This window comes from Orcinus orca, chromosome 14 (genome assembly GCF_937001465.1).
Source record: "Orcinus orca chromosome 14, mOrcOrc1.1, whole genome shotgun sequence".
NCBI classification, from domain to species: domain Eukaryota; kingdom Metazoa; phylum Chordata; class Mammalia; order Artiodactyla; family Delphinidae; genus Orcinus; species Orcinus orca.
The window spans coordinates 18,597,877-18,625,068 of NC_064572.1; the positions used below are offsets into that span (position 1 = coordinate 18,597,877).

The 27,192-nt window shown below is 39.9% G+C and overlaps 1 protein-coding gene across 14 annotated transcripts in view; it reads right to left on the minus strand.

Annotated features, from left to right (window-relative positions):
* FAM13C (family with sequence similarity 13 member C) overlaps positions 1 to 27,192 on the minus strand; it is a 155,423-nt gene that overhangs the window by 103,409 nt on the left and 24,822 nt on the right. For all 14 annotated transcript variants that reach the window (XR_007471154.1, XM_033406007.2, XM_033406009.2 and 11 more), the window contains 2 exons: positions 25,857 to 25,913; positions 22,200 to 22,395 (listed from right to left, as the gene is read on the minus strand). Coding sequence is in view for 13 of the 14 variants with exons in the window: in XM_004279967.3 (XP_004280015.2) it covers positions 22,200 to 22,395; positions 25,857 to 25,913 (253 nt within the window). In the remaining variant the exon portion in view is untranslated. The remainder of the gene's footprint in view (positions 1 to 22,199; positions 22,396 to 25,856; positions 25,914 to 27,192) is intronic.

Below are 27,192 nucleotides of genomic sequence, written 5' to 3' on the forward strand. Positions count from 1 at the left end.
ATCTGCTTTCCTCTGGGGGAAACTGTCTGCTGGGTCCCTCACTTGCCTCTAAACCCTAGAGACCCCCAAGACTGCACCAGCTATAGCAGAGCTCACCAGATTCCTGCCCTGTAGATGGCCCAGGGAAGGCTCTAACATCCAGACCCTGGTTCCTCCAAACTCTATCACATCGGGAACCAATCACTGACTTCCCATCCTCTTTTTTAAGCTTTAGGTGGAAGTGAGACAGTCAGAGATTTAATAGGGTGATATGTTTTGATTTGTTCTCTATTTCCACCTTGCTGTTTCACATCAGGTAGAAAAGATTACAGTTGTTGAAGTCTTTATAAGTAATCAGTAAAAAAACAAATAAATAGAATTTTTAAAGGAGCCTTAAATCATGAGTATCTGCCTGTTTTTTATTTAGAGGTAAACTAATTCAGTCTTTTTTTTAGTCCCCTTGTCTTTCAGAGGGAGCGGTATCTGGACCAGGCTGTCCCGCTGTCTAAGTCAAATGTCCATTTCAATACAACTGAGAAGACAGCAGAGAGAACAGAGAAGAGGTCAGCGGGGTGGGGGCAGTGCCCTTCTATGGCTCCACAAGCACAACATTCAACAATTTTCCCCTGGTGGACTTTAAATCTGGCAGGTCATAACTTCAATACAGTTGGCGTTTTCTGGATTAAACCACACTAAAAGTCAACCCCTTACGCCCACGGCACTGGCAGACTGATTAAGAGAGCTTTTTAAACCTTGACAGTATCCCTTTGGTCATTTAATGTTAGTCACAGCTGAAAAGTCTGAAAATCTAACACTGGGATGACCTTTTCTACTGGAAATTTCCCTGGCACACAGCAACATTACCAAGCCAAGCAAATCATCATATTGTAGTTCTGCGTGCTAAGGAACAAAAGATGCAGAGTTGAACATCTCTGTTCCTGCAAGAAATCCCCTAATTGTGGCTACAACTTATTAAGCAATAGTTAACACTGCAGAGGACTCAGCTATTCAAAAAATAAAAAAAGATTCATAACAAAACTAAGCAGGGTTTATAATTGGGTGGGAAGGCAAAGTGCCATGACTCAAAAACCACCGGTTACCTGTGCCAGAGTCAACCAACTACGTGACAAAAGGATGCTTGAGATAGAAAAGCCATTCTTGTATGTGGCAGTAGCCTCAGGCTAGAGCAGCAATGTTCAAGGCAGCAAGCCTCTGTCTCTGCTTATCTCCAGGAGGGTTAATCCTCAAAACACAGCACTATTGTTCTGTCTGCGTCTGACATCAATTATGTTGTTTTTGATCATTTTAACATGGAAACGGGCTCATCAAAGTCAGCCTTTCTATTGACTTGATGACAGCTACTACTCACGGCAAGGAGGGTCCAGTGAGATAGTCTGCAGACTTTGAGGGCAGATTTTCAAACTTTTTTGCACTTCTATCCAGGTTTTAAGGCTCTATCATCTGCTTTTTCCAGAATGTTTCAAGCTATTTGAAAAATAGCTATAGATGTAAAATATACACAGCAATAAGCCTCGAGATCTGGACAGGATGCTGACTTCCCTTCCTATGCCTGCTTTAACTATCTTAGAAGGATCGAGCTAAAAAAAAAAATTTCATCCTGATACTCTCAGGCCACATGGGAGCAACTGTTACTTCTACCTTGGAAGAGGAGGTGAATGAGGTTAAATGTTCATGCCATTCATTCTTGATACAGTCACCATATTAGTAAATAAAAACTCATAATGTCCAGTTAAATTTGAATTTCAGATAAACAATGAACAACACTGTAGTATAAGTATATCCCATATAGATATTTGCTTGCACAGAACTCCCATTCCTGTTCAAAGCAATAGCTACGTGGGACATACTTACACTGCAAAATAATTGTGTATCTGAAATTCAAATTTAACAGCATAGCCCATATTCTATCCAGCAACTACATCTCTTGCAAAATATGGAGCCTAAAATTGCAGGCTTGAGGTTGATATGTTATGTCTCAGTCCCAAAGTGATATTTAACCATGTTTGATAAAGTTTAGATTGGCAATTCTTAGTTCCCCAAAATGTCAGTTCATTATGTTTCTGCTCTCCAGACTTCTCAAACAGCTTCGCTTCCAAGCTCCAAAACAGGCTGGCTAAGTCCTCACTAAGCTGTTTTCTTTGCTTATAGAACACCCTGCTCTTGGATAAATACCACTGAATACATGAGGATGTGAATTTGCATATCTGTGTGTATGGAGAAACCCAGCTGACAAGATCCCAATTGTCAAATCCACTTTCTATACAAAGGATTATTTGGGGATCAAATTTTAAAATGCCTCTTAACCATAGTACCACATGTTTAGCTAGCATATCCCAAAGTTAGTACCATCTTCTGGCAAGACTAAAACCACAATTATTCCTAAATAAAAGATAGTTGATGAACTCTGAAGTTTCATTGGCAATAGAGGAAAAAAATCAATAACTAAACCTACTTTTTTTTCCTGATAATAATGAAGCAGGTGTTTAGCAGATGGGATGCTTATCTAAAACTCCAATTCCTGTACAAAACAATAATATAATGCCATGTATCTCCTTTGGCGAAGTAGCCTAATTAGTGCTCTCTTTCTTCTTCCAGTCTTTGACATTAAGAACATTAATACCTCAGTATTTTGAAGAACTGGAAGAGAAAAAGACCAATTAACTTCTTCTTGCCTTAGGTTATATGCTAGTTGGAAAGGAGATGTGGAAGTCATTAGTGCTGCTGGCCAGGATTTCAGTCTCCCCCTGGGGACACATTGTAGTTTTAGACTACCTTGTCGCTATGTTACAAAGCTGTGGTCATAGGGAAAATACATGACCAGCTCTGGCCAATTAGTAGAGAATGGAAATACTGCGTGTGGCTTCAGGCCTAAATCTTCTAATTATTGGTCCAGAATCCTCCAGAGCTCTCTTCTTTCTCTGACTCAAAACCAGAATGTTGAAGATTGTCACTGTTTGGTTAGTTTGAGTCCTTAATTGACTGCCATGAACACACTTCCTGGTAACTAATGATGGATATATAACATATATAAGAAATGTACTTTTGTTGGTTTAAACTACAAAGGTTTGGGATTATTTGTTATTGCAGCAGAGCCCAGCCTAGCCTAACTCAGGAGACATGCAATTATTGAAGTTTTAGTGTATATCCAGCCAAATGAGTCTATAAGAAAACATTCTATATACTCTTTTTAGCCCCCTGAAACTTGCTGAACAGTTAAGGTTGTATGGTTATCACTTTTCTCAACAAACTCTTAAAGTAAATACAAATTATCATCTCTGCTTTATAGATGGAAAACTAACACAAGCTAGTAAGTAGATGCTTAAATCCACACAGAAAGTAAGTGACCGAGAAGGAATCTGAACCCATATCCATCAGGAACTATAGACCATGCTTTCCACTACCACACTATATACTGCCATTCAATTGTTTATCTCTGGGAGTTATTAAAGGAAAATCCTCCATAGTAAAGGGAGCAAGTCTTGGAACGCCACGGAAGGGCAGCAGGTGTCAACAGGGACAATGGTATCCCATGGATGCTTTACTCCCCTTTCTATATGTTGATAGGTCTTGACTATGGGCTGACTTTATAGGGCTACATGTATAATGTTAGAAACCATCTTTGGAACTACGTAAGGGAATCAGAGATTCTTTAAACCGGAATTTATTTACCTATGCAAAGGATGCAGAAGAAGAAGATAAACGAGTTTAAGAGCCATCCTATATGGGAGCCACCTGCATCTCTGCTAAACAATATAGTCAGCGTGTCAGTGGAGATCATTCCTTGCCATCTTCCATTGCTATACTCAGAAGAACCAACACCATCAATACCACCTTGTTCATGTTTTTAAGGGGAATTATTCTGTTACTTCCATCATAAGTGGAATACCAATTAGATAATGTGGCCTTGAGCACTACAATGCCAACATTTAAAATGTCCCATTGCTCATAAGCTTGTCTCAAACCAGTTATGTAAACACAGATTCCCTCTGACAATTTTTTTTAACTTTTGAGATTCAGTGCCCAGGCAAAAAAGGCACATCGCTTAATTTTAAGATTCCCTCTTCTCAGTATTAAACTGAATATAGTCGCTTACTTGAAAAAAGTAATCAAGTTATATTACAGACATTGCAGATTCCTTCCTAAAAATATCTTTCTTCATCAGCTTAATCACTAAGAATATGCGGGTTTTTATTTCAAGGAGGAGAATCAGAATCTGATACACCATGAGAAACAAGTAAATCCAAACATTGACTCTGATGGGCTCACTTTCAAGGACCCTGAATTTCTCAACACTCTATCCCCCTGAATCTCAACCATTTGACTCTCGGAGGAGTGATGGGGAACCTGGGAAAAAAATCCAGAGGACCACCTTTCATCCTGACCAGTAACAAGTCTTCCCAAAAACCATACCTCAACAAGAACTGAAGTAAAACCTCTACACCAGAGCTGCAAAACCATACAAGAGAAATAATGCAACACTAACTAATGTGTCAAAACAATTATCTAACTAAGACCAATTGTTAGAATCACAGTGAATTCATGCTTCTGACACAACTGCAAAAAGCCTTCAAAGGCATATTCAGAACCCAGACGTCTTCCTTTTACTGAAAAGCAGGTGAAATTCTATTTGAAGTTCATTTTAGCTTTCCAGGGTTCTCAATTTCAAAGTCAATCAGCTGTACCGGTTTTCTTGCTTTTACCATTTGCACTAGGCTCAGTGGTTCAGTAATATATTAAGAACAATGTACATAAAGTAGATTTACAATTGGAAACAGAACCCTAGTTCCTTTTTGGGTAAAAAAATGACACAGAATTAACTATTGTCTTTCTTTTAATTAAGAGTCGAACACAGTAAAAATAAGGGCTATACTCTCCAAAAACAGAAATGTAGTAAGTACTTCAAAGTTAGGTTATTTTGCCTGAAAAGTGTTTAGGGGGTTTTCATTTCTGCAAAAAGATAAAAATGCAGTTTTCACAATCAGACCGAGATCCCTTTCCAGCTTCTTAACACATCTACTAGAGCCAAGTGGAAGAAACCTAATGCTGATGTACACCAGACCGAACAGCTGGTCTCCCCAAGGAAGTGGACTAGCAGCATGATCACAGTATACACAGCTCACACAGAAAACTCTCTATATAGCCTTCTACTTTTTGTCTTCTGCTAAAATAGTCACCAGAGGGGGAGGACAGAAGGCTGGTGCATAGCCTGATGCCAGCTGGAAGGCAGTGAAGATGGTTAGACTCGATCTACCAGGGCTAACTCTAAATGCCCTCTGGACACTTACTAGGTCCAATACAAGAAGCTGGCTCTGTTAGTCAAATCTAATCATCCCCAAACCAGGTTATTAGGGATTAATACTATAGCAATACAGAAGTGATTTTAATTTTTCACAAAGTATTACAACATATAAAATCTATTGCCTTTTTAAAAACCAGTATATGTTCATTTTATTTTACTTTTTTTGGAATACTGATAAATTGTACTTATTTATTTTTGTTTGCCTTTTTTTTTTTTTTGGCCATGCCACGCGCCTTGTGGGATCTTAGTTCCCCAACCAGGGATTGAAGCCAGGCCTCGGTATGAAAGCGCCGAGTCCTAACCACTGGAAGGCCAGGGAACTCCCTATTTTTTTTAATTTTTACTTTATTTTGGAGTATAGTTGATTTACAATTGTTTGTTAGTTTAAGGTGTACAGCAAAATGAATCAGTTATATATATACATATATCTATTCTTTTTCAGATTCTTTTCCTATTTATGTTATTACAGAATATTGAGTAGAGTTCCCTATGCTCTACAGTAGGTCCTTGTTGATTTTCTATTTTGTATATAGTAGCGTGTATATGTTAACCCCAAACTCCTGTTTAGCATATGTTAATTTAATCAGCAAAGGAACGTCAATAAATAGGGATTTTTTAAATTAAATAGTAGGTTTCTATATTTTTTTTACTAGGTAATCGGGAAACTGTGAATACAAAAGATTAATGTGAGACAAATAGTTCTAGAAAATGGTAGAAACTGTACCCAAAACAGGAAAGACTGATCAAGACTGGTGGTGACACACGATAAATAAAAAGTATACGTGTTGGGGCTTTTTGGGGCAGGGGTGAGGGTCTCACTGTCAATCAATTCCAAAGTTTTCCAAGATGAAAAATTACCTAAATATTCTAAAGGGGAGAGATGAAACCTCCAGAGCTCATTGTTCATCATGAGATAGGGCACACATATTTTTTATAGAGATATAATTGACATAACATTATAACATAATGAATTGATATATGTATATAGTGTGAAATGATCAAAATAAGTCAAGTTAACATTCATCACCACACAGTCACAAATATTTTTTCTCTTGTGATGAGAACTTTTAAGAGCTAATCTCTTAGCAACTTTCAAATATACAACACAGTATTATTCACTACAGTCACCATGCTGTACATTACATTCCCAGGACTTATTTATCTTATATCTGGAAGTTTATATCTTTTGACCACCTTCACCCATTTCACCCACTCGCCACAGTTTGTGTAATTTTTCACAAAATATTACAACATATATACTCTACTGCCTTCAATTAGTTCTCCTTCCTAGAAAAAGTGTTTGCTATTTAATATGACATTCCACAGGATAGCAAACTGTTCACAGGATTCTACTTCGATGAACCGTTCCTGGTCAGCACAAATTCACAAGTCTTGTTTTAACTTCAAGTTCATCGTATCAGTAAACTCTAAAATCATCATCAATAAAACTTGATCTTTCAGGAGACAGGTCATTAAATGGTCCTTATCCAAGCCATTCTTTCACAAAGCCCTCTCAGGAAGACAGGAATACAAAAGCAGAAAGGAAACCTGTAGCTGATCCTGGTCAAATGAACATTCTCCTTATTCTAAATATCTCAACTATTTCTTTTCTTGAAGTATACTTGATTCACAATACTGTGTCAGTTTCAGATGTACAGCACAGTGATTCAAATATATATATACATCAATATATTCTTTTTTTCAATTCTTGTCCATTATCAGTTATTACAAGATCTTGAATATACTTCCCTGTGCTATATAGTAAATCCTTATTGTTTATCCATTTTATATATGGTAGTATGTATCTGTTAATCCCATATTCCTAATTTACCCTTCCCCGCTTCCCCTTTGGTAACCATAAGTTTTTTGGGTTTTTTAAAATAAATTTATTTATTTATTTAATTCTGGCTGCATTGGGTCTTCACTGCTGCGCACGGGCTTTCTCTAGCTGTGGTGAGCAGGGGCTACTCTTCATCGTGGTGTGCGGGCTTCTCATTGAGGTGGCTTCTCTTGTTGCAGAGCACGGGCTCTAGGTGTGTGGGCTTCAGTAGTTGTGATGTGAGGGCTCAGTAGTTGTGGCTTGCAGTCTCTAGAGTGCAGGCTCAGTAGCTGTGGCGCATGGGCTTAGCTGCTCCACGGCATGTGGGATCTCCCCAGACCAGGGGTCCAACCCATGTCCCCTGCATTGGCAGGCGGATTCTTAGCCACTGCACTACCAGTGAAGTTCCATAAGTTTGTTTTCTGTCTGTGAGTCTCTTTGTGCTTTGGAAATAAGTTCATTTGTATTACATTTTAGATTCCACGCATCATATAATATTTGTCTCTGTGACTTACTTCACTTAGTATGATAATCTCTAGGTCCATCCATGTTGCTGCAAATGGCATTATTTCATTCTTTTTTATGGCTGAGTAATATTTCATTACATATATATGTGTGTGTATATATATGCATGTATACACACACACACACACACACACTACATCTTCTTTATCCATTCATGTGTTGATGGACACATAGGTTGCTTCCATGTCTTGGCTACTGTGAATAGTGCTGCTATGAACATTGGGGTGCATGTATCTTTTTTAATTAGAGTTTTTCTCTTTTTTGCATATATGCCCAGGAATGAGATAGCTGGATCATATGGCAACTATGTTTTTAGTTTTTTAAGGAACCTCCATACTGTTTTCCATAGTGGCTGCACCAATATACATTCCCACCAATAGTGTAGGAGGATTCCCTTTTCTCCAAACACCCTCCAGCATTTATTTATTTGTAGACTTTTTGATGATGGCCATTCTGACCGGTGTGAGGTGATACCTCATAGTAGGTTTTTTGGGGGTTTTTTTTGCCGTATGCGGGCCTCTCACTGTTGTGGCCTCTCCCGTTGCGGAGCACAGGCTCCGGACGTGCAGGCTCAGCGGCCATGGCTCACGGGCCCAGCCGCTCCGTGGCATGTGGGATCTTCCCGGACTGGGGCACGAACCCGCGTCCCCTGCATCGGCAGGCAGACTCTCAACCACTGCGCCACCAGGGAAGCCCCCTCATAGTAGTTTTGATTTGCATTTCTCTAATAATTAGCGACGTTGAGCATATTTTCGTGTGCCTATTGGTCAACTGTATGGCCTCTTTGCAGAAATGTCGATTTAGGTCTTCTGCCCATTTTTTGATTGGGTTGTTTGTTTTTTTGATATTGAGTTTCATGAGCTGTTTATATATTTTGGAAATTAATCCCTCATCAGTCGCATCATTTGCAAATATATTCTCCCAGTCCACAGGTTGTCTTTTCATTTTGTTTATGGTTTCCTTTGTTGTGCAAAAGCTTTTAAGTTTGATTAGGTCCCATTTGTTTATTTTCACTTTTATTTCTATTGTCTTGGGAGACTGATCTAAGAAAATATTGCTAAGATTTATGTCAGAGAATGTTTTGCCTACATTGTCTTCTAGGAGTTTTATGGTGTCATGCCTTATATTTAAGTCTGTAAGCCAGTTTGAGTTTATTTTTGTATTGATCTATAGTGTGAGGGAGTATTCTAATTTCATTAATTTACATGGGGCTGTCCAGCTTTCCCAACACCATTTGCTGAAAAGACTGCCTTTCCTCCATTGTATATTCTTGCCTCCCTTGTTGAAGATTAATTGACCACAGGTGTGTGTGTTTATTTACGGGCTCTCTATTCTGTTCCATTGATCCGTATGTCTGTTTTTGTGCCAATACTGCCCCATTTTGATTGCTGTACCTTTGTGGTACTGTCTGAAGTCTGGGAGGGTTATGCCTCCAGCTTTGTTCTTTTTCCTCAGGATTGCTTTGGCAATTCTGGGTCTTTAATGGGTCCATATAAATTTTAGGATTATTTGTTCTCATTCTGTGAAAAATGTCATAGGTGATTTGATAGGGATCACATTAAACTTGTAGATTGCTATGGGTAATATGGCCATTTTAACAATATTAATTCTTCTAATCCAAGAGCATGGGATATCGTTCCATCTTCCCACTTCCTTGAATCACCTTTGATTTTCTTTATGAATGTTTTATAGTTCTCAGCATATAAGTCTTTTACCTCCCTGGTTAGGTTTATTCCTAGATAATTTTTTAATGTGATTTTAAATGGGATTTTGTTTTTACTTTCTCTTTCTGATATTTCACTGCTAGTGTAAAGAAATGCAACAGATTTGTGTATATTAATCTTGTATCCTGCTGCCTTGCTGAGTTCATTTATCAGTGCTAATAGTTTTTGTGTGGCATTTGTAGGGTTTTCTATACAGAGTACCATGTCAACTGTATATAAAGATAATTTTACCTCTTCCTTTCCAATTTGGATAATTTTATTTTTCTTGTCTGATTGCTGTGGCTAGAACTTCTAAAACTAGGTTGAATAGAAGTGGTTAGAGTGGGCATCCTTGTCTTATTCCAGAATTCAGTGGGAAGGCTTCCAGATATTCACTGTTTAGTACTATGTTGGTGTTGGTTTGCCATAAATGGCTTTTATTATGTTGAGATATTAAATACCTTAACTTCTTTGAGGAGACTCTTGCCTTGCCTTCCTGGTTCCTGAACTTCTATTGGATCAGCAAATACACCTAAAGCCCCCCTCTTTTACATCATTCACAGTAGGTACAAAACTGGAATCACATTCAGACATACACACAAAACCTCAGATTCTGCTACTCTACGGATTAAAGGAAAGTTGCTCTAAATTAGATTTAATCTGACCCTGTATAAGTAGAATTTCTGATTCTGACTTTGGGGTTGATCAGGAAGGTAAGACTGATCAAAACTTTCAATGGTTCCTATCTGGCCGTTTCTCCCTTGCCCATACTGTCATTCCCAAAATGGTTAGGATCAGACTGAAGATCCACTCTGGGGTCCTGAATACAAACTTTGTGACAACAGAACCCAGAAATGGCACTAGCTAAACCTTCAGCTTCAAAGAGGGTTGCTTCTAAGTTATAAAAGTTGTGACCATCGGTTCTTCACAGGTACTTTTGGGGAATAATGCTCTCATAACAGACCAGTTAGAACTGTGTTTTGATGATGGCAAGAAGTCTCAGGCAGGCAGGATTTGTAGCATAAGCTCAAGTTCCCCAAATAAATCCAGCTTTATGAATAGAACTACTCTCTACCACAGTGGATGGTAAATGTTAATGGGTCACTTACCCTTTGATCAAAACTCTTATGAAATACATAGTTCTATCAAACTCTTGTGTATCTGTTCTGGTCCTGTGGAGTTTTGTGTGATGATATTAGACAGCAACACTCTAATATTATCAGTGATAACTGTGGTTATTATTTAAAACATTGACTTGTCCACGGCCTTACTTCTTTCATTTAAATCTAGCACCATCCAGGCCAGTGGTTTTCAATTAGGGATGCACTGCAGACTTGTCTGTGCAGTTTAATAACAATGCAGATGTCTAAGACCCACACGAGACTTAATGAATTTTTTACTTGATAATCTTGGCATCTTCTTTTAGGATTATTATTCTATATTTCAAGGTTTTTCTCATCTGTAAGAATTATATTCCTCCATTTTTGTAAAACCAAAACTAAATTCCCTGAATTCTTTAAAAACAGGCTTATTTATTACCCTTTGAAACATTCTAACTTGGAGGGAATGGTTTTATTATCGTGTTTTGCATGTCACATTAATGTATCATTTTTATTATGAAATGTCATTAGACTTTTCACATTTGAAAATTACTAGTAGTAAATTAACCAAAATCACTTTCAGTTTCTGTCATCTACAGATGTTTGTTTTCCTCAGATACTTGCCTGAAGGTTCTACTATCAGCTTCACGCCAGAGTTTGTGTCTTCAACAAAGAATACTCTCAGGAGTCCCATGGTAAAGGCCCAGATATTTTAAGTAATTGACAGGTCAAGGAACAGACTCTTGGGTATAGGCATCTGATGACACCAATGGGCTGAGTCAGGACGTGCAGAATTTCAGTCAAGAAGCAGACAACTTCATGCTACTGCTAACCCAAGATCAAGTGGAACAAGAATTAATTACACAGTCCATAGTGAATGGACTGATAAGGGAAATTTTACAGTGGTTATCTGACTGGAATATAGTTGTTTTAATGTTCTCTCTTATGGATCTATAAGAAAGTCCTTTCTCTCTACTTCAATGATTTGCTACCCATACAATTTAGTAGATTCTTGTATTAACGGTTTTTGATGATCTTCCTTATTCTTGATGCTCTGGCATTTCCAGCCTCAGTGACTGGGGAGAGACTGTCTCTCCCAGGACTAACCAATTCTTAGGGATAGCAAACATGACAAATGACTTGCCCCAGAGTGTGCCTTTCATGTGCAAACTAACCAGTCCAGAATCCATACTCTCAACCACCTCCTCTATCTGGTTCATATGCTCCAAGAGGTAATTCTCCTCTACCTTATGACCCAGGGCCAGGTACCAGACCACGAGTGAGAACCCCATACCTCAGAGTCCACTGAAATCATTCAGACCAGCCAATTTTAAACCTGCTTACTCTGCCTTGCCTCACCTTTCCAATAAAAAACACAATAAAGTCTCCACCCATGCTGTCTCCTTGCCCCATCTTCCTCCTGGATCAACCCTGGTGCTTCCCCATGTGGCCCTGCATGACATGGCATGCCCCATCCCTCTTAAGAACTGCAAGTAGAAACCTTTCCAAATGGTAGTCATCTTCTGTTCTGTTGGTCTCATCATACCTGAATGATAACAGAACCTACATTTAAAAACCATTGTTTATATAAACTGAAATGAAATATTTAAAAATGATATCTGAGTCTCACTGACCCCCAGAGTTCAGAAACTCATACCAAATGTGCTTACTTTCAATGGTGATCGGGTTATTTAAAATATTCAATAACAATGTCTTCCTTTTTTACCAGGATATAATTGGAGAAATCTGTTATGTAACTAACATCTTGCCTAGAATGTCATATTGAGAATGATGCTCCTTAGATCAGGTAGAACAGGCCGATTGTGAGGAACTAATGTGGCTTTATTATGGCACCAATGCCTACAAAGGACTCTCAGGATAACCGCCCTACTATCTAGTTCACAGGATCCAACCTTACAGGCAGTAAGGACCATCACTCCCTGGCAGTCCAGGAACATGAAGTTATTTTGGGGACTTCAAGAAAAGAGGAATTTACCCAAATGCATAAGTACTGCAGGTGAAATAAGGTGGAGAGAATTTCTTGAACTTGATTTGCCTTAGGAGTGCAAATAATAGAGGCATTTAAGGTCCAAGCTGAGATTCCTTATGAAAACCTCCAGAGAGATGTTAACTTTGTAATTATTCAAAACCATATGGCTCTAGATTTTGCAAAGCATATGTAAGAATACCTATATGATAAATGAACACTCTTGCTACACTCAGGTAAATAATAAGGCCAAACCTAATGAGACTAGTCTTACCTTGTGATCAAGGTTAATATCCCTTTGAGATTATTATGACAACAAGGAAGAAGGAGGAAGGAAGGGAGGGAGGAAGAGAATATAAGAAAAAATTATAAAAGACTTTGAAATTTAGTGGATGTTCTGGCTAGCTCATCCATCTGGATAATCTCAGCTTTTGTTTGTCTATGACTAGGCTAATTTACAAGGTTATGCAGATAGCAGTTAGCTTGTAGAAACCAATGACAGTGCAAATAATTTCCCTCCACAGAAATGCAAACTGTGCCCCCAGGAAAGTAGTTATAACCCTACAGATATACCAAGTTTTGCCAATTTTGTGTGCATCTAAAAATTTATCTCACCATTCCTTGCCAGACTATAAATGTGCGATACTTTGCATTCTTTTTTGAACCAGTTGTAATATCTTACTTGTTCCCTCATTAACTCATGATTTAAATGAAATTTTTCATATGTCTCTACTTCATATCTGTATAAGAGTCATGATTATATGCTCTTTTTTCTTTTTTATATATTTTATTTACTTTTTTACACAACAGGTCCTTATTAGTCATCAATTTTATACACATCAGTGTACACATGTCAATGCCAATCGCCCAATTCATCACACCACCACCATCACCCCCCGCCGCTTTGCCCCCTTGGTGTCCATACATTTGTTCTCTACATCTGTGTTTCAATTTCTGCCCTGAAAACCGGTTCATCTGTACCATTTTCTAGGTTCCAGATATATGCGTTAATATACGATATTTGTTTCTCTCTTTCTGACTTACTTCAATCTGTATGACTGTCTCTAGATGCATCCACGTCTCTACAAATCACCCAATTCTGTTCCTTTTTATGGCTGAGTAATATTCCATTGTATATATGTACCACATCTTCTTTATCCATTTGTCTGTCGATAGGCATTTAGGTTGCTTCCATGACCCAGCTATTGTAAATAGTGCTGCAATGAACATTAGGGTGCATGTGTCTTTTTGAATTATGGTTTTCTCTGGGTATATGCCCAGCAGTGGGATTGCTGGGTCATATGCTAATTCTATGTTTAGTTTTTTTAAGGAACCTCCATACTGTTCTCAATAGTGGCTATATCAATTTACATTCCCACCAATGGTACAAGAGGGCTCCATTTTCTCCACACACTCTCCAGCATTTGTTGTTTGTAGATTTTCTGATGATGCCCATTCTAACTGGTGTGAGGTGATACCTCACAAAATTACAATATTTTGATTTGCATTTCTCTAATAATTAGTGATGCTGAGCAGCTTTTCATGTGCTTCTTGGCCTACTGTATGTCTTCTTTGGAGAAATGTCTATTTAGGTCTTCTGTCCATTTTTTGATTGGGTTGTTTGTTTTTCTAATATTGAGTTGCATGAGCTGTTTATGTATTTTGGAGATTAATCCTTTGCCCGACGATTTGTTTGCAAATATTTTCTCCCATTCTGAGGGTTGTCTTTTCGTCTTGTTTATGGTTTCCTTTGCTGTGCAAAAGCTTTGAAGTTTCATTAGGTCCTATTTGTTTATTTTTTGTTTTACTTCCATTACTCTAGGAGGTGGATCAAAAAAGATCTTGCTGTGATTTACGTCAAACAGTGTTCTTCCTATGTTTTCCTCTAAGAGTTTTATATGGTCTTACATTTAGGTCTCGAATCCATTTTGAGTTTATTTTTGTGTATGGTGTTAAAGAGTGTTCTAATTTCTTTCTTTTCCATGTAGCTGTCCAGTTTTCCGAGCACCACTTACTGAAGAAACTGTCTTTTCTCCACTGTATATCCTTGCCTCCTTTGTCATAGATTAGTTGACCGTCAGAGCGTGGGTTTATCTCTGGGCTTTCTACCTTGATCCATTGATCTATATTTCTGATTTTGTGCCAATACCATATTGTCTTGATTACTGTAGCTTTGTAGTATAGTCTGAAGTCAGGGAGTCTGATTCCTAGGCTCCGTTTTTTTCCCTCAAGACTGCATTGGCTATTTGTGGTCTTTTTTGTCTCCATACAAATTTTAAGATTTTTTGTCCTAGTCCTGTAAAAAATGCCATTGGTAACTTGATAGGGATTGGAATGAATCTGTAGATTGCTTTGGGTAGTATAGTCATTTTCACAATATTGATTTTTCCAATCCAAGAACATGGTATATCTCTCCATCTGCTGGCATCATCTTTAATTTCTTTCATCAGTGTCTTATGGTTTTCTGCATACAGGTCTTTTGTCTCCCTACGTAGGTTTATTCCTAGGTATTTTATTCTTTTTGCTGCAATGGTAAATGAGAGTGTTTCCTTAATTTCTCTTTCAGATTTTCCATCATTAGTGTATAGGAATGCAAGAGATTTCTGTGCATTAATTTTGTATCCTGCAACTTTGCCAAATTCATTGATTAGCTCTAGTAGTTTTCTGGTGGCATCTTTAGGATTCTCTATGTATAGTATCATGTCATCTGCAAACAGTGACAGTTTTACTTCTTCTTTTCAATTTGGATTCCTTTTATTTCTTTTTCTTCTCTGATTGCCATGGCTAGGACTTCCAAAATTATGTTGAATAATAGTGGTGAGAATGGACATCCTTGTCTTGTTCCTGATCTTAGAGGAAATGCTTTCAGTTTTTCACCATGGAGAATGATGTTTGCTGTGGGTTTGTTGTATATGGCCTTTATTATGTTAAGGTAGGTTCCCTCTATGCCCACTTTCTGGAGAGTTTTTATCATAAATGGGTGTGGAATTTTGTCAAAAGCTTTTTCCGCATCTACTGAGATGATCATATGGTTTTTACTCTTCAATTTGTTAATATGGTGTATCACATTGGTTGATTTGCATATATTGAAGAATTCTTGCATACCTGGGATAAATCCCACTTGATCATGGTGTATGAGCCTTTTAATGTGCTGTTGGATTCTGTTTGCTAATATTTTGCTGAGGATTTCTGCCTCTATATTCATCAGTGATATTGGTCTGTAATTTTCTTTTTTTGTAGTCTTTGTCTGGTTTTCGTATCAGGGTGATGGTGGCCTCAGAGAATGAATTTGGGAGTGTTCCTTCCTCTGCAATTTTTTGGAAGAGCTTGAGAAGGATGGGTGTTAGCTCTTCTCTAAATGTCTGACAGAATTCTCCTGTGAAGCCATCTGGTCCTGGACTTTTCTTTGTTGGAAGATTTTTAATCACAGTTTCAATTTCATTACTTGTGATTGGTCTGTTCATATTTTCTATTTCTTCCTGATTCAGTCTCAGAAGGTTATACCTTTCTAAGAATTTGTCCATTTCTTCCAGGTTGCCCATTTTATTGGTATAGAGTTGCTTGTAATAGTCTCTTAGGATGCTTTACATTTCTGCGGTGTCTGTTGTAACTTCTCCTTTTTCATTTCTAATTTTATTGATTTGAGTCCTCTCCCTCTTTTTTCTTGTTGAGTCTGGCTAATGGTTTATCAATTTTGTTTATCTTCTCAAAGACAGCTTTTAGTTTTATTGATCTTTGCTGTTGTTTTCTTTGTTTCTATTTCATTTATTTCTGCTCTGATCTTTATGATTTCTTTCCTTCTGCTAACTTTGGGTTTTGTTTGTTCTTCTTTCTCTAGTTCCTTTAGGTGTAACGTTAGATTGTTTTTTTTGAGATTTTTCTTGTTTCTTGAGGTCGGCTTGTATAGCTATAAAGTTCCCTCTTAGAACTGCTTTTGCTGCATCCCATAGTTTTTGGATCCTCGTGTTTTCATTGTCATTTGTCTTTAGGTATTTTTTGATTTCCTCTTTGATTTCTTCAGTGATTTCTTGGTTATTTAGTAACGTATTGTTTAGTCTCCATGTGTTTGTGTTTTTTACATTTCTCCCTGTAATTGATTTCTAATCTCATAGCATTGAGGTCAGAAAAGACGCTTGATATGATTTCAATTTTCTTAAAGTTACTGAGGCTTGATTTGTGACCCAAGATGTGATTTATCCTGAAGAATGTTCCATGCACACTTGAGAAGAAAGTGTTATCTGATGTTTTTGGATGGAATTTCCCATAAATATCAATTAAATCTATCTGGTCTTGTGTCATTTAAAGCTTGTGTTTCCTTATTAATTTTCTGTCTGGATGATCTCCATTGGTGTAAGTGAGGTGTTAAAGTCCCCCGCTATTATTGTGTTACTGTCGATTTCCTCTTTTAGAGCTGTTAGCAGTTGCCTTATGTATTGAGGTGCTCCTATGTTGGGTGCATATATATTTATAGTTGTTATATCTTCTTCTTGGATTGATCCCTTGATCATTATGTAGTGTCCTTCCTTTTCTCTTGTAACTTTTTTTTTTTTTTTTTTTGCGGTACACGGGCCTCTCACTGTTGTGGCCTCTCCCATTGCAAAGCACAGGCTCCGGACGTGCAGGCTGAGCGGCCATGGCTCACGGGCCCAGCCACTCCACGGCATGTGGAATCTTCCCAGACCAGGGCATGAACCTGTGTCCCCTGCATCGGCAGGCGGACTGTCAACCACTGCGCCACCAGGTAAGCCCAACATTCTTTATTTATTTATTTATTTATTTTTTTGCTGTACGCGGGCCTCCCACTGCCGCGGCCTCTCCCATCACGGAGCACAGGCTCCGGACGCGCAGGCCCAGCGGCCATGGCTCACGGGCCCAGCCGCTCCGCGGCATGCGGGATCCTCCCGGACCGGGGCGCGAACCCGCGTCGCCTGCACCGGCAGGCCGACCCTCAACCACCGCGCCACCAGGGAAGCCCATTCTTTATTTTAAAGTCTGTTTTATCTGAGTATTGCGACACCAGCTTTCTTTTGATTTCCATTTGCATGGAATATCTTTTCCCATCTCCGCACTTTCAGTCTGTATGTGTCCCTAGGTCTGAAGTGGGTCTCTTGTAGACAGCATATATATGGGTCTTGTTTTTGTATCCATTCAGTAAGCCTGTGTCTTTTGGTTGGAGCATTTAATCCATTCACATTCAAGGTAATTATCGATATGTATGTTCCTATGACCATTTTCTTAATTGTTTTGGGTTTGTTTTTGTAGGTCCTTCTCTTCTCTTGTGTTTCCCACTTAGAGAAGTTCCTGTAGCATTTGTTGTATAGCTGGTTTGCTGGTGCTGAATGCTCTTACCTGTTGTTTGTCTGTAAAGCTTTTGATTTCTCCATCGAATCTGAATGAGATACTTGCCAGGTAGAGTAATCTTGGTTGTAGGTTCTTCCGTTTCATCACTTTAAGTATATCATTGCCAAACCCTTCTGACTTGTAGAGTTTCTGCTGAGAAATCAACTGTTAACCTTATAGGAGTTCCCTTGTATGTTATCTGTCATTTTTCCCTTGCTGCTTTCGATAATTTTCTTTGTCTTTAATTTTTGCAAATTTGATTACTATGTGTCTCGGCGTGTTTCTCCTTGGGTTTATCCTGTATGGGACTCTCTGCGCTTCCTGGACTTGGGTGGCTATTTCCTTTCCCATGTTAGGTAAGTTTTCGACTATAATGTCTTCATATATTTTCTTGGGTCCTTTCTCTCTGTCTTCTTCTGGGACCCCTATAACGCAAATGTTGTTGCGTTTAATGTTGTCCCAGAGGTCTCTTAGGCTGTCTTCATTTCTTTTCATTCTTTTTTCTTTATTCTGTTCCACAGAAGTGAATTCCACCATTCTGTCTTCCAGGTCACTTATCCATTCTTCTGCCTGTTATTCTGCTACTGATTCCTTCTAGGGTAGTTTTCACTTCAGTTATTGTGTTGTTCATCTCTGTTTGTTTGTTCTTTAATTCTTCTAGATCTTTGTTAAACATTTCTTGTATCTTCTCGATCTCTGCCTCCATTATTTTTCCAAGGTCCTGGATCATCTTCACTATCATTATTGTGAATTCTTCTTCTGGAAGATTGCCCATCTCCATTTCATTTAGTTGTTTTTCTGGGGTTTTATCTTGTTCCTTCATCTGGTACATAGCCCTCTGTCTTTTCATCTTGTCTATCTATCTGTGAAGGTGGATTTTGTTCCACAGGCTGCAGGATTATAGTTCTTCTTGCTTCTGCTGTCTACCTTCTGGTAGATGAGGCTATCTAAGAGGCTTGTGCAAGTTTCCTGATGGGAGGAACTGGTGGTGGGAAGAGCCGGCTGTTGCTCTGGTGGGCAGAGCTCAGTAAAGCTTCAATATGCTTGTCTGCTGATGGGTGGGGCTGGGTTCCCTCCCTGTTGGGTGTTTGGTCTGAGGCGACCCAACACTGGAGCGTACCCTGGCTCTTTGGTGGGGCTAATGACGGACTATGGGAGGGCTCATGCCAAGGAGTACTTCCCAGAACTTCTGCTGGCAGTGTCCCTGTCCTCACAGTGAGGCACAGCCACGCCCCCCTCCCCCCTGGCAGGAGACCCCCCCAAAACTAGCAGGTAGGTCTGGTTCTGTCTCCTATGGGGTCACTGCTCCTTCCCCTGAGTCCCAATGCGCACACTACTTTGTGTGTGCCCTCCAGGAGTGGAGTCTCTGTATCCCCCAGTCCTGTCAATGTCCTGCAATCAAATCACGCTAGCTTTCAAAGTCTGATTCTCTAGGAATTCCTCCTCCCGTTGCTGGACCCCCAGGTTTCGAAGCCTGACATGGGGCTGAGAACCTTCACTCCAGTGGGTGGACTTCTGTGGTATGTGTTCTCCAGTTTGTGAGTCACCCATCCAGCAGTTACGGAATTTGATTTTATTGTGATTGTGTCCCTCCTACCATGTCACTGTAGCTTCTCCTTTGTCTTTGGATGTAGGGTATCTTTTTGGTGAGTTCCAGTATCTTCCTGTCGATGACTGTTCAGCAGCTGTGATTCCAGTGTTCTCGAAAGAGGGAGTGAGAGCACGTCCTTCTACTCTGCCATCTTGAACCAATCTCTCTATATGCTCTTTTGAAATGTGACTTTTTATAACTGAATAAAGATATAATGCTTCCATTTTACGGAAATATATGCATGTACCATTTTACAAAATATTTATATATGTAATTGTATACATGTGTGTGTGTGTGTGTGTATATATATATATATATATATATATATAAACAGTTTTGAGTCATTCACTGAATAATACTGAGTGACTGAGTGTCGGAGATCCAAAGGTGGACAAGAAAGACTGACTCACTGACCTCAAGGAACCTAAGTCCTAGTGGAGCTAACATTCACTCAAACAATGTTTGTCTAGCTTATGTGACCAACGTCACAAAGCTTTAAGGCAGAGAAGAAAAACATACTTATAAAATTCTCTCCAAAGTAATCTTTTCTCAATAACTAATTACTGCTTAGCAACACAATATATGACCAAAGGAAAAAAATTCCAGAGTGAAATAAAAGGTTTTGTATAAAAAGGGGTAAGTAAATCACCAGAATCATACTTGGAAGTTCTGGGTACCTCTTGTTAGAAATATCGTGCTTTTATGTAAAAGACATTCCACTCAAGTTCTTCCAAATCTGACTAAAGAGGTTATGTAATCCCTCTAAGCCTTCGTTTTCCCATTTGTACAAAAAGATAATAATAACCATTCCATGGGATTGTCGTAAACATGGTACATACCTGGAGCACAGTAAATGCTTAAATAAGTGTCAGCTGACTTTATTAATAATATTATTTATAGATGCTCAGTTCTTTTTTTGTTTTGTTTTGTTTTGGTTTTTGCGGTACGCGGGCCTCTCACCGCTGTGGCCTCTCCCGCCAGAGCACAGGCTCCGGACGCACAGGCCCAGCGGCCATGGCTCACGGGCCTAGCTGCTCCGCAGGATGTGGGATCCTCCCGGACCGGGGCACGAACCCGTGTCCCCCGCACCGGCAGGCGGACTCCCAACCACTGTGTCACCAGGGAAGCCCTAGATGTTCAGTTCTTGATCAGTACTCAACCACTGTCAATTATATCTCTCCAAAGAAAATGGGAAGAATGAAATCTGTTTCAAATTTCTCCAAAATATGGAAGACCTAAAATGATATTATCGAAGTTCTCTTAGTCATTACGGGGAAAACAATCTCATTGTGTACACTGGGATGTTTGGAATGAACTGGAAATTCTACGTGCAGTCTTGGATTCCAATGCTGTATTATCTGCAAAGACTGTACAAGCACCTCACTCTCCTGGAATCTTCCTGTGCATGAGCAACGTGTTGGAAATCACATGCCCCATTAGCACCTTATTACAAGTGACGACTGCGTAATTTCTCTGAGGCCAGACTAAAGGATGACAAGAAAGAGGGCATTCTAGGAGAGACGGCTGGTCACCCAAAGCCCACAATGTCACAGGTGACCTTTAGTAGGAGATTCAAGGTCAGAGTCTCTCCAGACCCAGTCAGACTCTGCAGGCAGCCCTTTGGGTACCTGTGTCCTCCCCAGCACCAGACTCTCTAATCAAACAAGTGTTGGGTACACTCAGTAATAGGCAGGGTCTCAAGTTAATCATAACTCAAATGATATTTCACACTTAACCTCTCTCTACAATTCAACTCAGTTTCAGAAAATTACAACAGAACTTCATAAATGCTCACGGCATTTCATCTCACTGCAAAATTAACTGACTAAATAAGAGGTCACAATGCCAAAAAAGAAATGAGATAAAAAACACAAGGCAAATAAGAAAATTACAAGGTCAAATAAACTGCCCAGCCCAAGTTGTTTTAGCAGGAAGATCACCTGGTGCCCATTTGCAAAGTTGGACTGGACTTCAAGTTATTAGATAATTAACGTATTACACTGAGAGCCTCCCACATTATTTTTAAAGTTAACAGTTAGGTGTTAACAAAAAAGCAAAGGTCACATTAATGAAGCACCTATGTCCCCAAAACTGTGTTAGGTGCATTACAAGTATCTTAATGCTGGGACCATTAACCTCCTAGTAAGATTAAAATGGATTACATTCGTTTCATCTCTTTTAAAAGCACCATAAATTATTTGAGGGGTATTTAAGAGTTTTAAAAATCACATTCTTTGATACATCCCTCTACGACTAGAAAAGTAAAATAAATAATTGTGTATAAAATGTATTACTTGAATCAAGTTGGAAAGATGCTTCATTCATACACTTAAATACTTATCTACCTCAAAGAACCAGATTCTACACACACGTACAATCATGCACATACACGCTTGAGTGTTTTTCCAAAGCCACTAAACTGAAAGCTAAGAAGAATGGCTCTGTATAACCCTGGGACTTCTGATTTGCTGAGAAGAGGCTCCAAGTTTGGGGCCAGAGTTACACACCCTAGATAAGTGAAGCTCATTGGAAATCCTCCTCCACCCTCCCCCACAAAGGACGCAGCAGCTCCCCTAAATCAATGTCAAAGTCCGGCATTTAAGAGTATCAGTTTGAAGGGGCGCTAAACGAGCAGCCTGCCCAGCGCACTCCTCTATTAACCCACGGGAGGGGCGCACGCACGCGTCCCAGGTCGCAGGTGCGCGATGACAAGTCACGCTAATCTCTGCCTGCAAAATAACGTGCTCAGACCATGACCATCACCGTCACCGGAATGGTGCTCTCGCCAGAGGAGCACCCGTCTTGGCCAAGGTCTGAGGAGGTGGGGCCCGCTACCTGACTTTCTCCGTGGCTCCTCCCGTTCTCGGCCTTGAAGATGGACTTGGGCTTCCGGGACTTGAAGTTGCCCATGCTGGGTCGCAGCACGTCCAGCCTCGCGGGCTGCTCTACATGCTGCGGCGGCTCGCGGGACGGCACGGGCTCCTCTAGCGGAGCCCCGGCATCGGGATAATTTTCTTTATCGTCTTCATCTCTAGAACAGGAAAGACCCAATTTAGAAAGCACCCATTTTGTAGAAGGTGGACATGCTGGCAACAGGGAAGACCAGATCAACAGGCTTATTAGAAGGATGAACTAAGGTATCTACCATGATTATTTTTGTAATCTGGTCAGTTAATAAACAGTGACTGCTTTCAAATTGAAAACAAAAACAAAAAAAGTCTAATAATCCGCCCTGGGAAAGAGAGGCTGGTGACACTCACTGCTGCTCATTTACACGGTACCTAGCAAACTTTTTAGTGTAGGCTGCTTCAGAAGAACTGAATGTCACTTTTTAGATCACACCACATTCCCTTCCCATCTTTGCTAGTGGATACATACTTTCTGTAGTTGTAGCTTTGCACATACTATCATACTTGTTTTTCATTTTTCACTTCAAGATAGTTTCACATATGTCATGTTTTTCTCTCACCAATAATAATGTGAGATATTCCAGTTAGCTACTGTCATTCCTACATTATAGATTAACACTCTAAACCCCAGAGATTAAATAAAGGGCTAATTCACCCAGACCTGGAGTGGTCAGGTGGGTCCCCAGTCTCTCATGCATGTGTCCTTGGTTCAAGGCATGATGCTTCCTCCTCACTGGCCAGTCTCTAACCAGCTCCTTACAACTTGCAGACGCATTTAAAAGTCTAACTGGGGTCTATTTTAATAGAATACATACTACCTCAATAGAATTAAGACAAGAGCCAAGTTTTACCCAGCCAAGCCATCTATCTGAACAACCCTCTCAACGCAAAGCCAAAGATCCCAGTATCTGGGTCCTGAGGGTGTGAACGGCTGGAGAAGACTGACCTGGCTGGCGTTACCTCCACACACTCAGCGCTGGGAGGGCAGTGTTCATTTTCACGCATCAATCAAATTCAGCACAGCATCGCCCTGCCCCTTCAATTGCCTCAAAAACAGTGACATAGTAACACTCTTATTTGAAGTCATTTGTCCCTCTTAAATCTAGATGCATTTTATTCTCTTATTTTGCTAAGAATCCAGCAACTACCATAGCCAGATGGAGCATTCCCTTTATACGATCAATATGATTGTCCTTAACTCATTAGCAATCATTCACTACTAGATCATGCAATTCTGTAGGACTGGCCACTTCCTCCAGGTGGTGTTTTTCCCTCCTGTGACCTGACCAGCAGTACCCATAAAAGAGATTTTGGCAAGGTCAGCTAGCAAGCAATTCCTCATGGCTCAAGGATACATAAAGCCAAGAGACAAGAACAGCAAAAGAAAGATTTCTATGTCGACTGCTCAGGATGCCTTTTTACAAACAGAAGATTAAACTCACTAAGCTGATATCAGGAAGATGAGCTCCAGTTAGTCTCTGGGATAAGAGCAAAGAAAACATTGGGCCAGGATGTCTGGAGCATGGCCGGGGTGCATGTCGTTGGACAAGATGTGGAAATAAAATGATGTGAAAGAGTTAAACTTAAGCCTCAGGACAAACTTAGTATCTGGTAAAGGAAAACCCAACGGGTGAAATAATTCTTCATGATAGTAACTGAAAACACAAACAAACAAACAACAAAACAATGTCAGTGACACTGGTTAATATTTTCCCTTAAGATCTGTAATTAAAAAAAATTTGTATGTCACTAATGGGTTTGGAAACCAATATCACACCATGAGTTGGAACTACACTAGTTCATTTGAAATGCACGTCTCTCACTAGTGACAAATACTACTCATCCACACACCCTATGCTCCTGGGTGAGCAACGGATCAGAAGCAACAGCGACCTCTACCATAACCTAAGTGTGCCTCATTCGAGGAGGATTCTAGCACACTCAAGAATAAAAATGACTTTTCAAATCTAAAACGACGCTTTTGATAGACTCCTTCCTAAAATAATACCTGAATTTTGTTTTACATATCATATTTTCAAGGTGCCCAAAAGCTATAAATGTCATCCTTGACTTGAAAAACGGGGCAAAAAGCATCTTTCTCTCATTACACAAATATAAAACCTAAATAGAAAAGTCATCTTTAGAAATACATTTCCAACCTGTTACTGGTTCCTCAGAATCCCCAAAACAGAATATAGGTAACATAATTTATGTCACCGCTTACTGGAATCAGTCATAACTGAGAACAAGCACGGTGTTCTGAAAAGAGCAAGAGTCCAAAATATCCTCCTACTTGTTAGAAATGCAGCCGGAGCCACACCACCTCACCTCTGTGACCCTCATCCAGAAGATGCCGGCATCTCTACGTGACAGAGGCAGTACGGTCTCTGTGAAATGCCTACCAAAGAAAGTTGGCTCAAGACCGCAATCCAATAAATGGGGGCTACTCTCACTTGGGGCCTTGGGCGAGTGGTTATTTGCAAAGAAAAAACGGAAGGTTATGTTTAGTCTTCCCAATACCTCCAGGATAAATTCCAAACTCCTTAGCAGGGTATATAAACCCTTTGTAATCAGGTCTTTGTTTATCTCTGGAACTTTATTTCTTACCACTCCTGGCATCCTCAGCTCTCAGGGTTCCTGCCATCCTGAACTGCTTGCTATACCTTCAAGTTGAATTATTTTCTCTGCCCTCTGTTGGCTTACCAGTAAGTTGCTCCCTCTGCTTGGTTTTTCGGCCTTATATTCCACCAAAAAAAGTCATGTGACATGTGGAGTTTTCTTCAGGAATCCATCCCAGAAACCTCACTGGGCTATTTGGTCATTCTAAGTGAATCCTCTGTTTCCCGCTAGTAAAACAGCACTTAATGCACTGTAGCATCATCATCTATATTCTGGCCTATCTCCTCCAGTGAACTGAATTCCTGGGAGCAGGGATTGGTTTGAATTTCTCCATCCCGTATCTCCACTGGTTTCTGGCACACAAAAATGTATGAAACAAAGGCCTTCAACAAATGTCTGTTATCCAACAAGTGTCACACAGACCAGTGTCCAAATGCTGCCTCATAGCGGCTGTGTTATCTTGGATGAGCTATAATCCCTCTGAGCCTCAGTTTCTCCATCTAGGATGAGGAGGGAAACATCAGCTTCCTTTCAGTTGTTTAGATTAAATAATAAAATGCATGTGAAAGTGCTTGAGTGAAGCAAATGTAGAAGAAATGGTTAACGTGAAGGTTCTGCCATCATATCATGAACCCGGTGATGACCAAGGTCCAGACACTCAATGCCACGTTTGGTGAATAAATCTAGAAGCTCTTCCTTAAGGTCTATGATGGGAACAGATGTGCTAATCAATGTTGAATTCAATAGGCATTTACTGAGCATTCTCCATAGAAAAGGTACCGTCCTGAGTGCTAAGGGGGGTATACAAAGTGGACAAGACAAAACTTCCTTCAACAGCTGATAATCTATTAGAAGAAACAGAACATGAGAACAAAGTATTAGAATTCAAAGAAGAGACTTAAGATACCAGACCCAGATGGTTTCTGTCCTTCATAATTAAGAACCAAGTAATGGTGAGTCCTACCTGAGACTAGAGCAGTCAGTCTGATCTTCATGCAGAGAGACCGTGTCTTCGTCACACCTGGAGAGAGGAGATAAAACCACATCAGATCCAACTGTCTGCTGCAGCAGAAGCAGCAACAGTCTAAAATTATCTGACGATTAGCACAGGAAACTAAAAAATGGAACAATCTTTACCACTCTCACTCAAGCCAGCGTCAATTCCCCAACGTCTACCAGGTAATGATACCAATGTTGTCATATCATGTGAGCTTGAACGCTTAGAACCAGAGGTAACACTCCTTTTTCGTCCACTACTCCGCATCACCTAAGCAAACAAGATCTTAGCAAGAACCTAAGTGTTCACAGCACTTGAGGGAACATCTGACACCAGCACTGGTGGATTGCTGTCGGCTCAAAAGAGACTCCGCTACATGCCTCTTGGCATTTCTTCTGCCTCAAGGCAGTCCCAAACCACACCAGCTGCCCTTTGGCTCACTCCATTGGCCTCCAGACTTTCTTGACATCCTTCCTTTTCACAAAATTTCTGAAATAACCTTGTGAAAAATTCTTGGCTCTTCCATATTCAAAACTCTCCAGTGTTCCACGCTGCCTAAGTGCCTCTGGAGGAGGACCATTCTCTCACTCTAGTGTATGAGGGAGCCTTCGTTCCTATTCTCAGCCCTTCCCACTCCACCTCACCCCACACCACTCCAGCCTGGAATGCTTTTTTCCATCTTCAACTCCTACTCAGCCTTCACTGCTCCAGCCTCACAAGCTCTGTGAACTTTCCTCGCCACGTTCACCCACGTGCCATGTTCCCATTTTAACCTTAGTACAGAATGGTTTACTCTTCATTCTGAGGTTTTAGTAACCAACTAGATCTTGCCTAGCACTGTTATGTAATTCCTTTGTACCTCTGAGATCTTTTAAATTAGCTGTTAATTCCATGAAAAGAAATAACCATCATTTCTTTTTCTAGATACACTGCCACAGTGCCTACAATGTTACCCCAGAGTAGACACTCAATAAATACTTGAATCAAATCATTAACTCAGGCCCCTCAGCAAGTCTGTTCCCTGGAATAATTGAACAAGCATTTATTGAGCACTCGTTGCCTTCCAAGTACTGCCTTAGGCATTGGAGCTGTGCTTCTCAAACTTTTTGGGATTCACGATTGACCAGTTGGTTTTCTATTTCCAATCCACTGTGGAGAGATAATTTGGTAAAAAGGTCGCAGGAATATCAAATTCCTATAAAAGTTATTAAAGGCATACTCCCTATTTCTGTACTGTTCTTGTCTCAGACAAGTTACAATTTGTGAACAACACTTTGAGTAGCACTACTGCTAAAGGACAGAA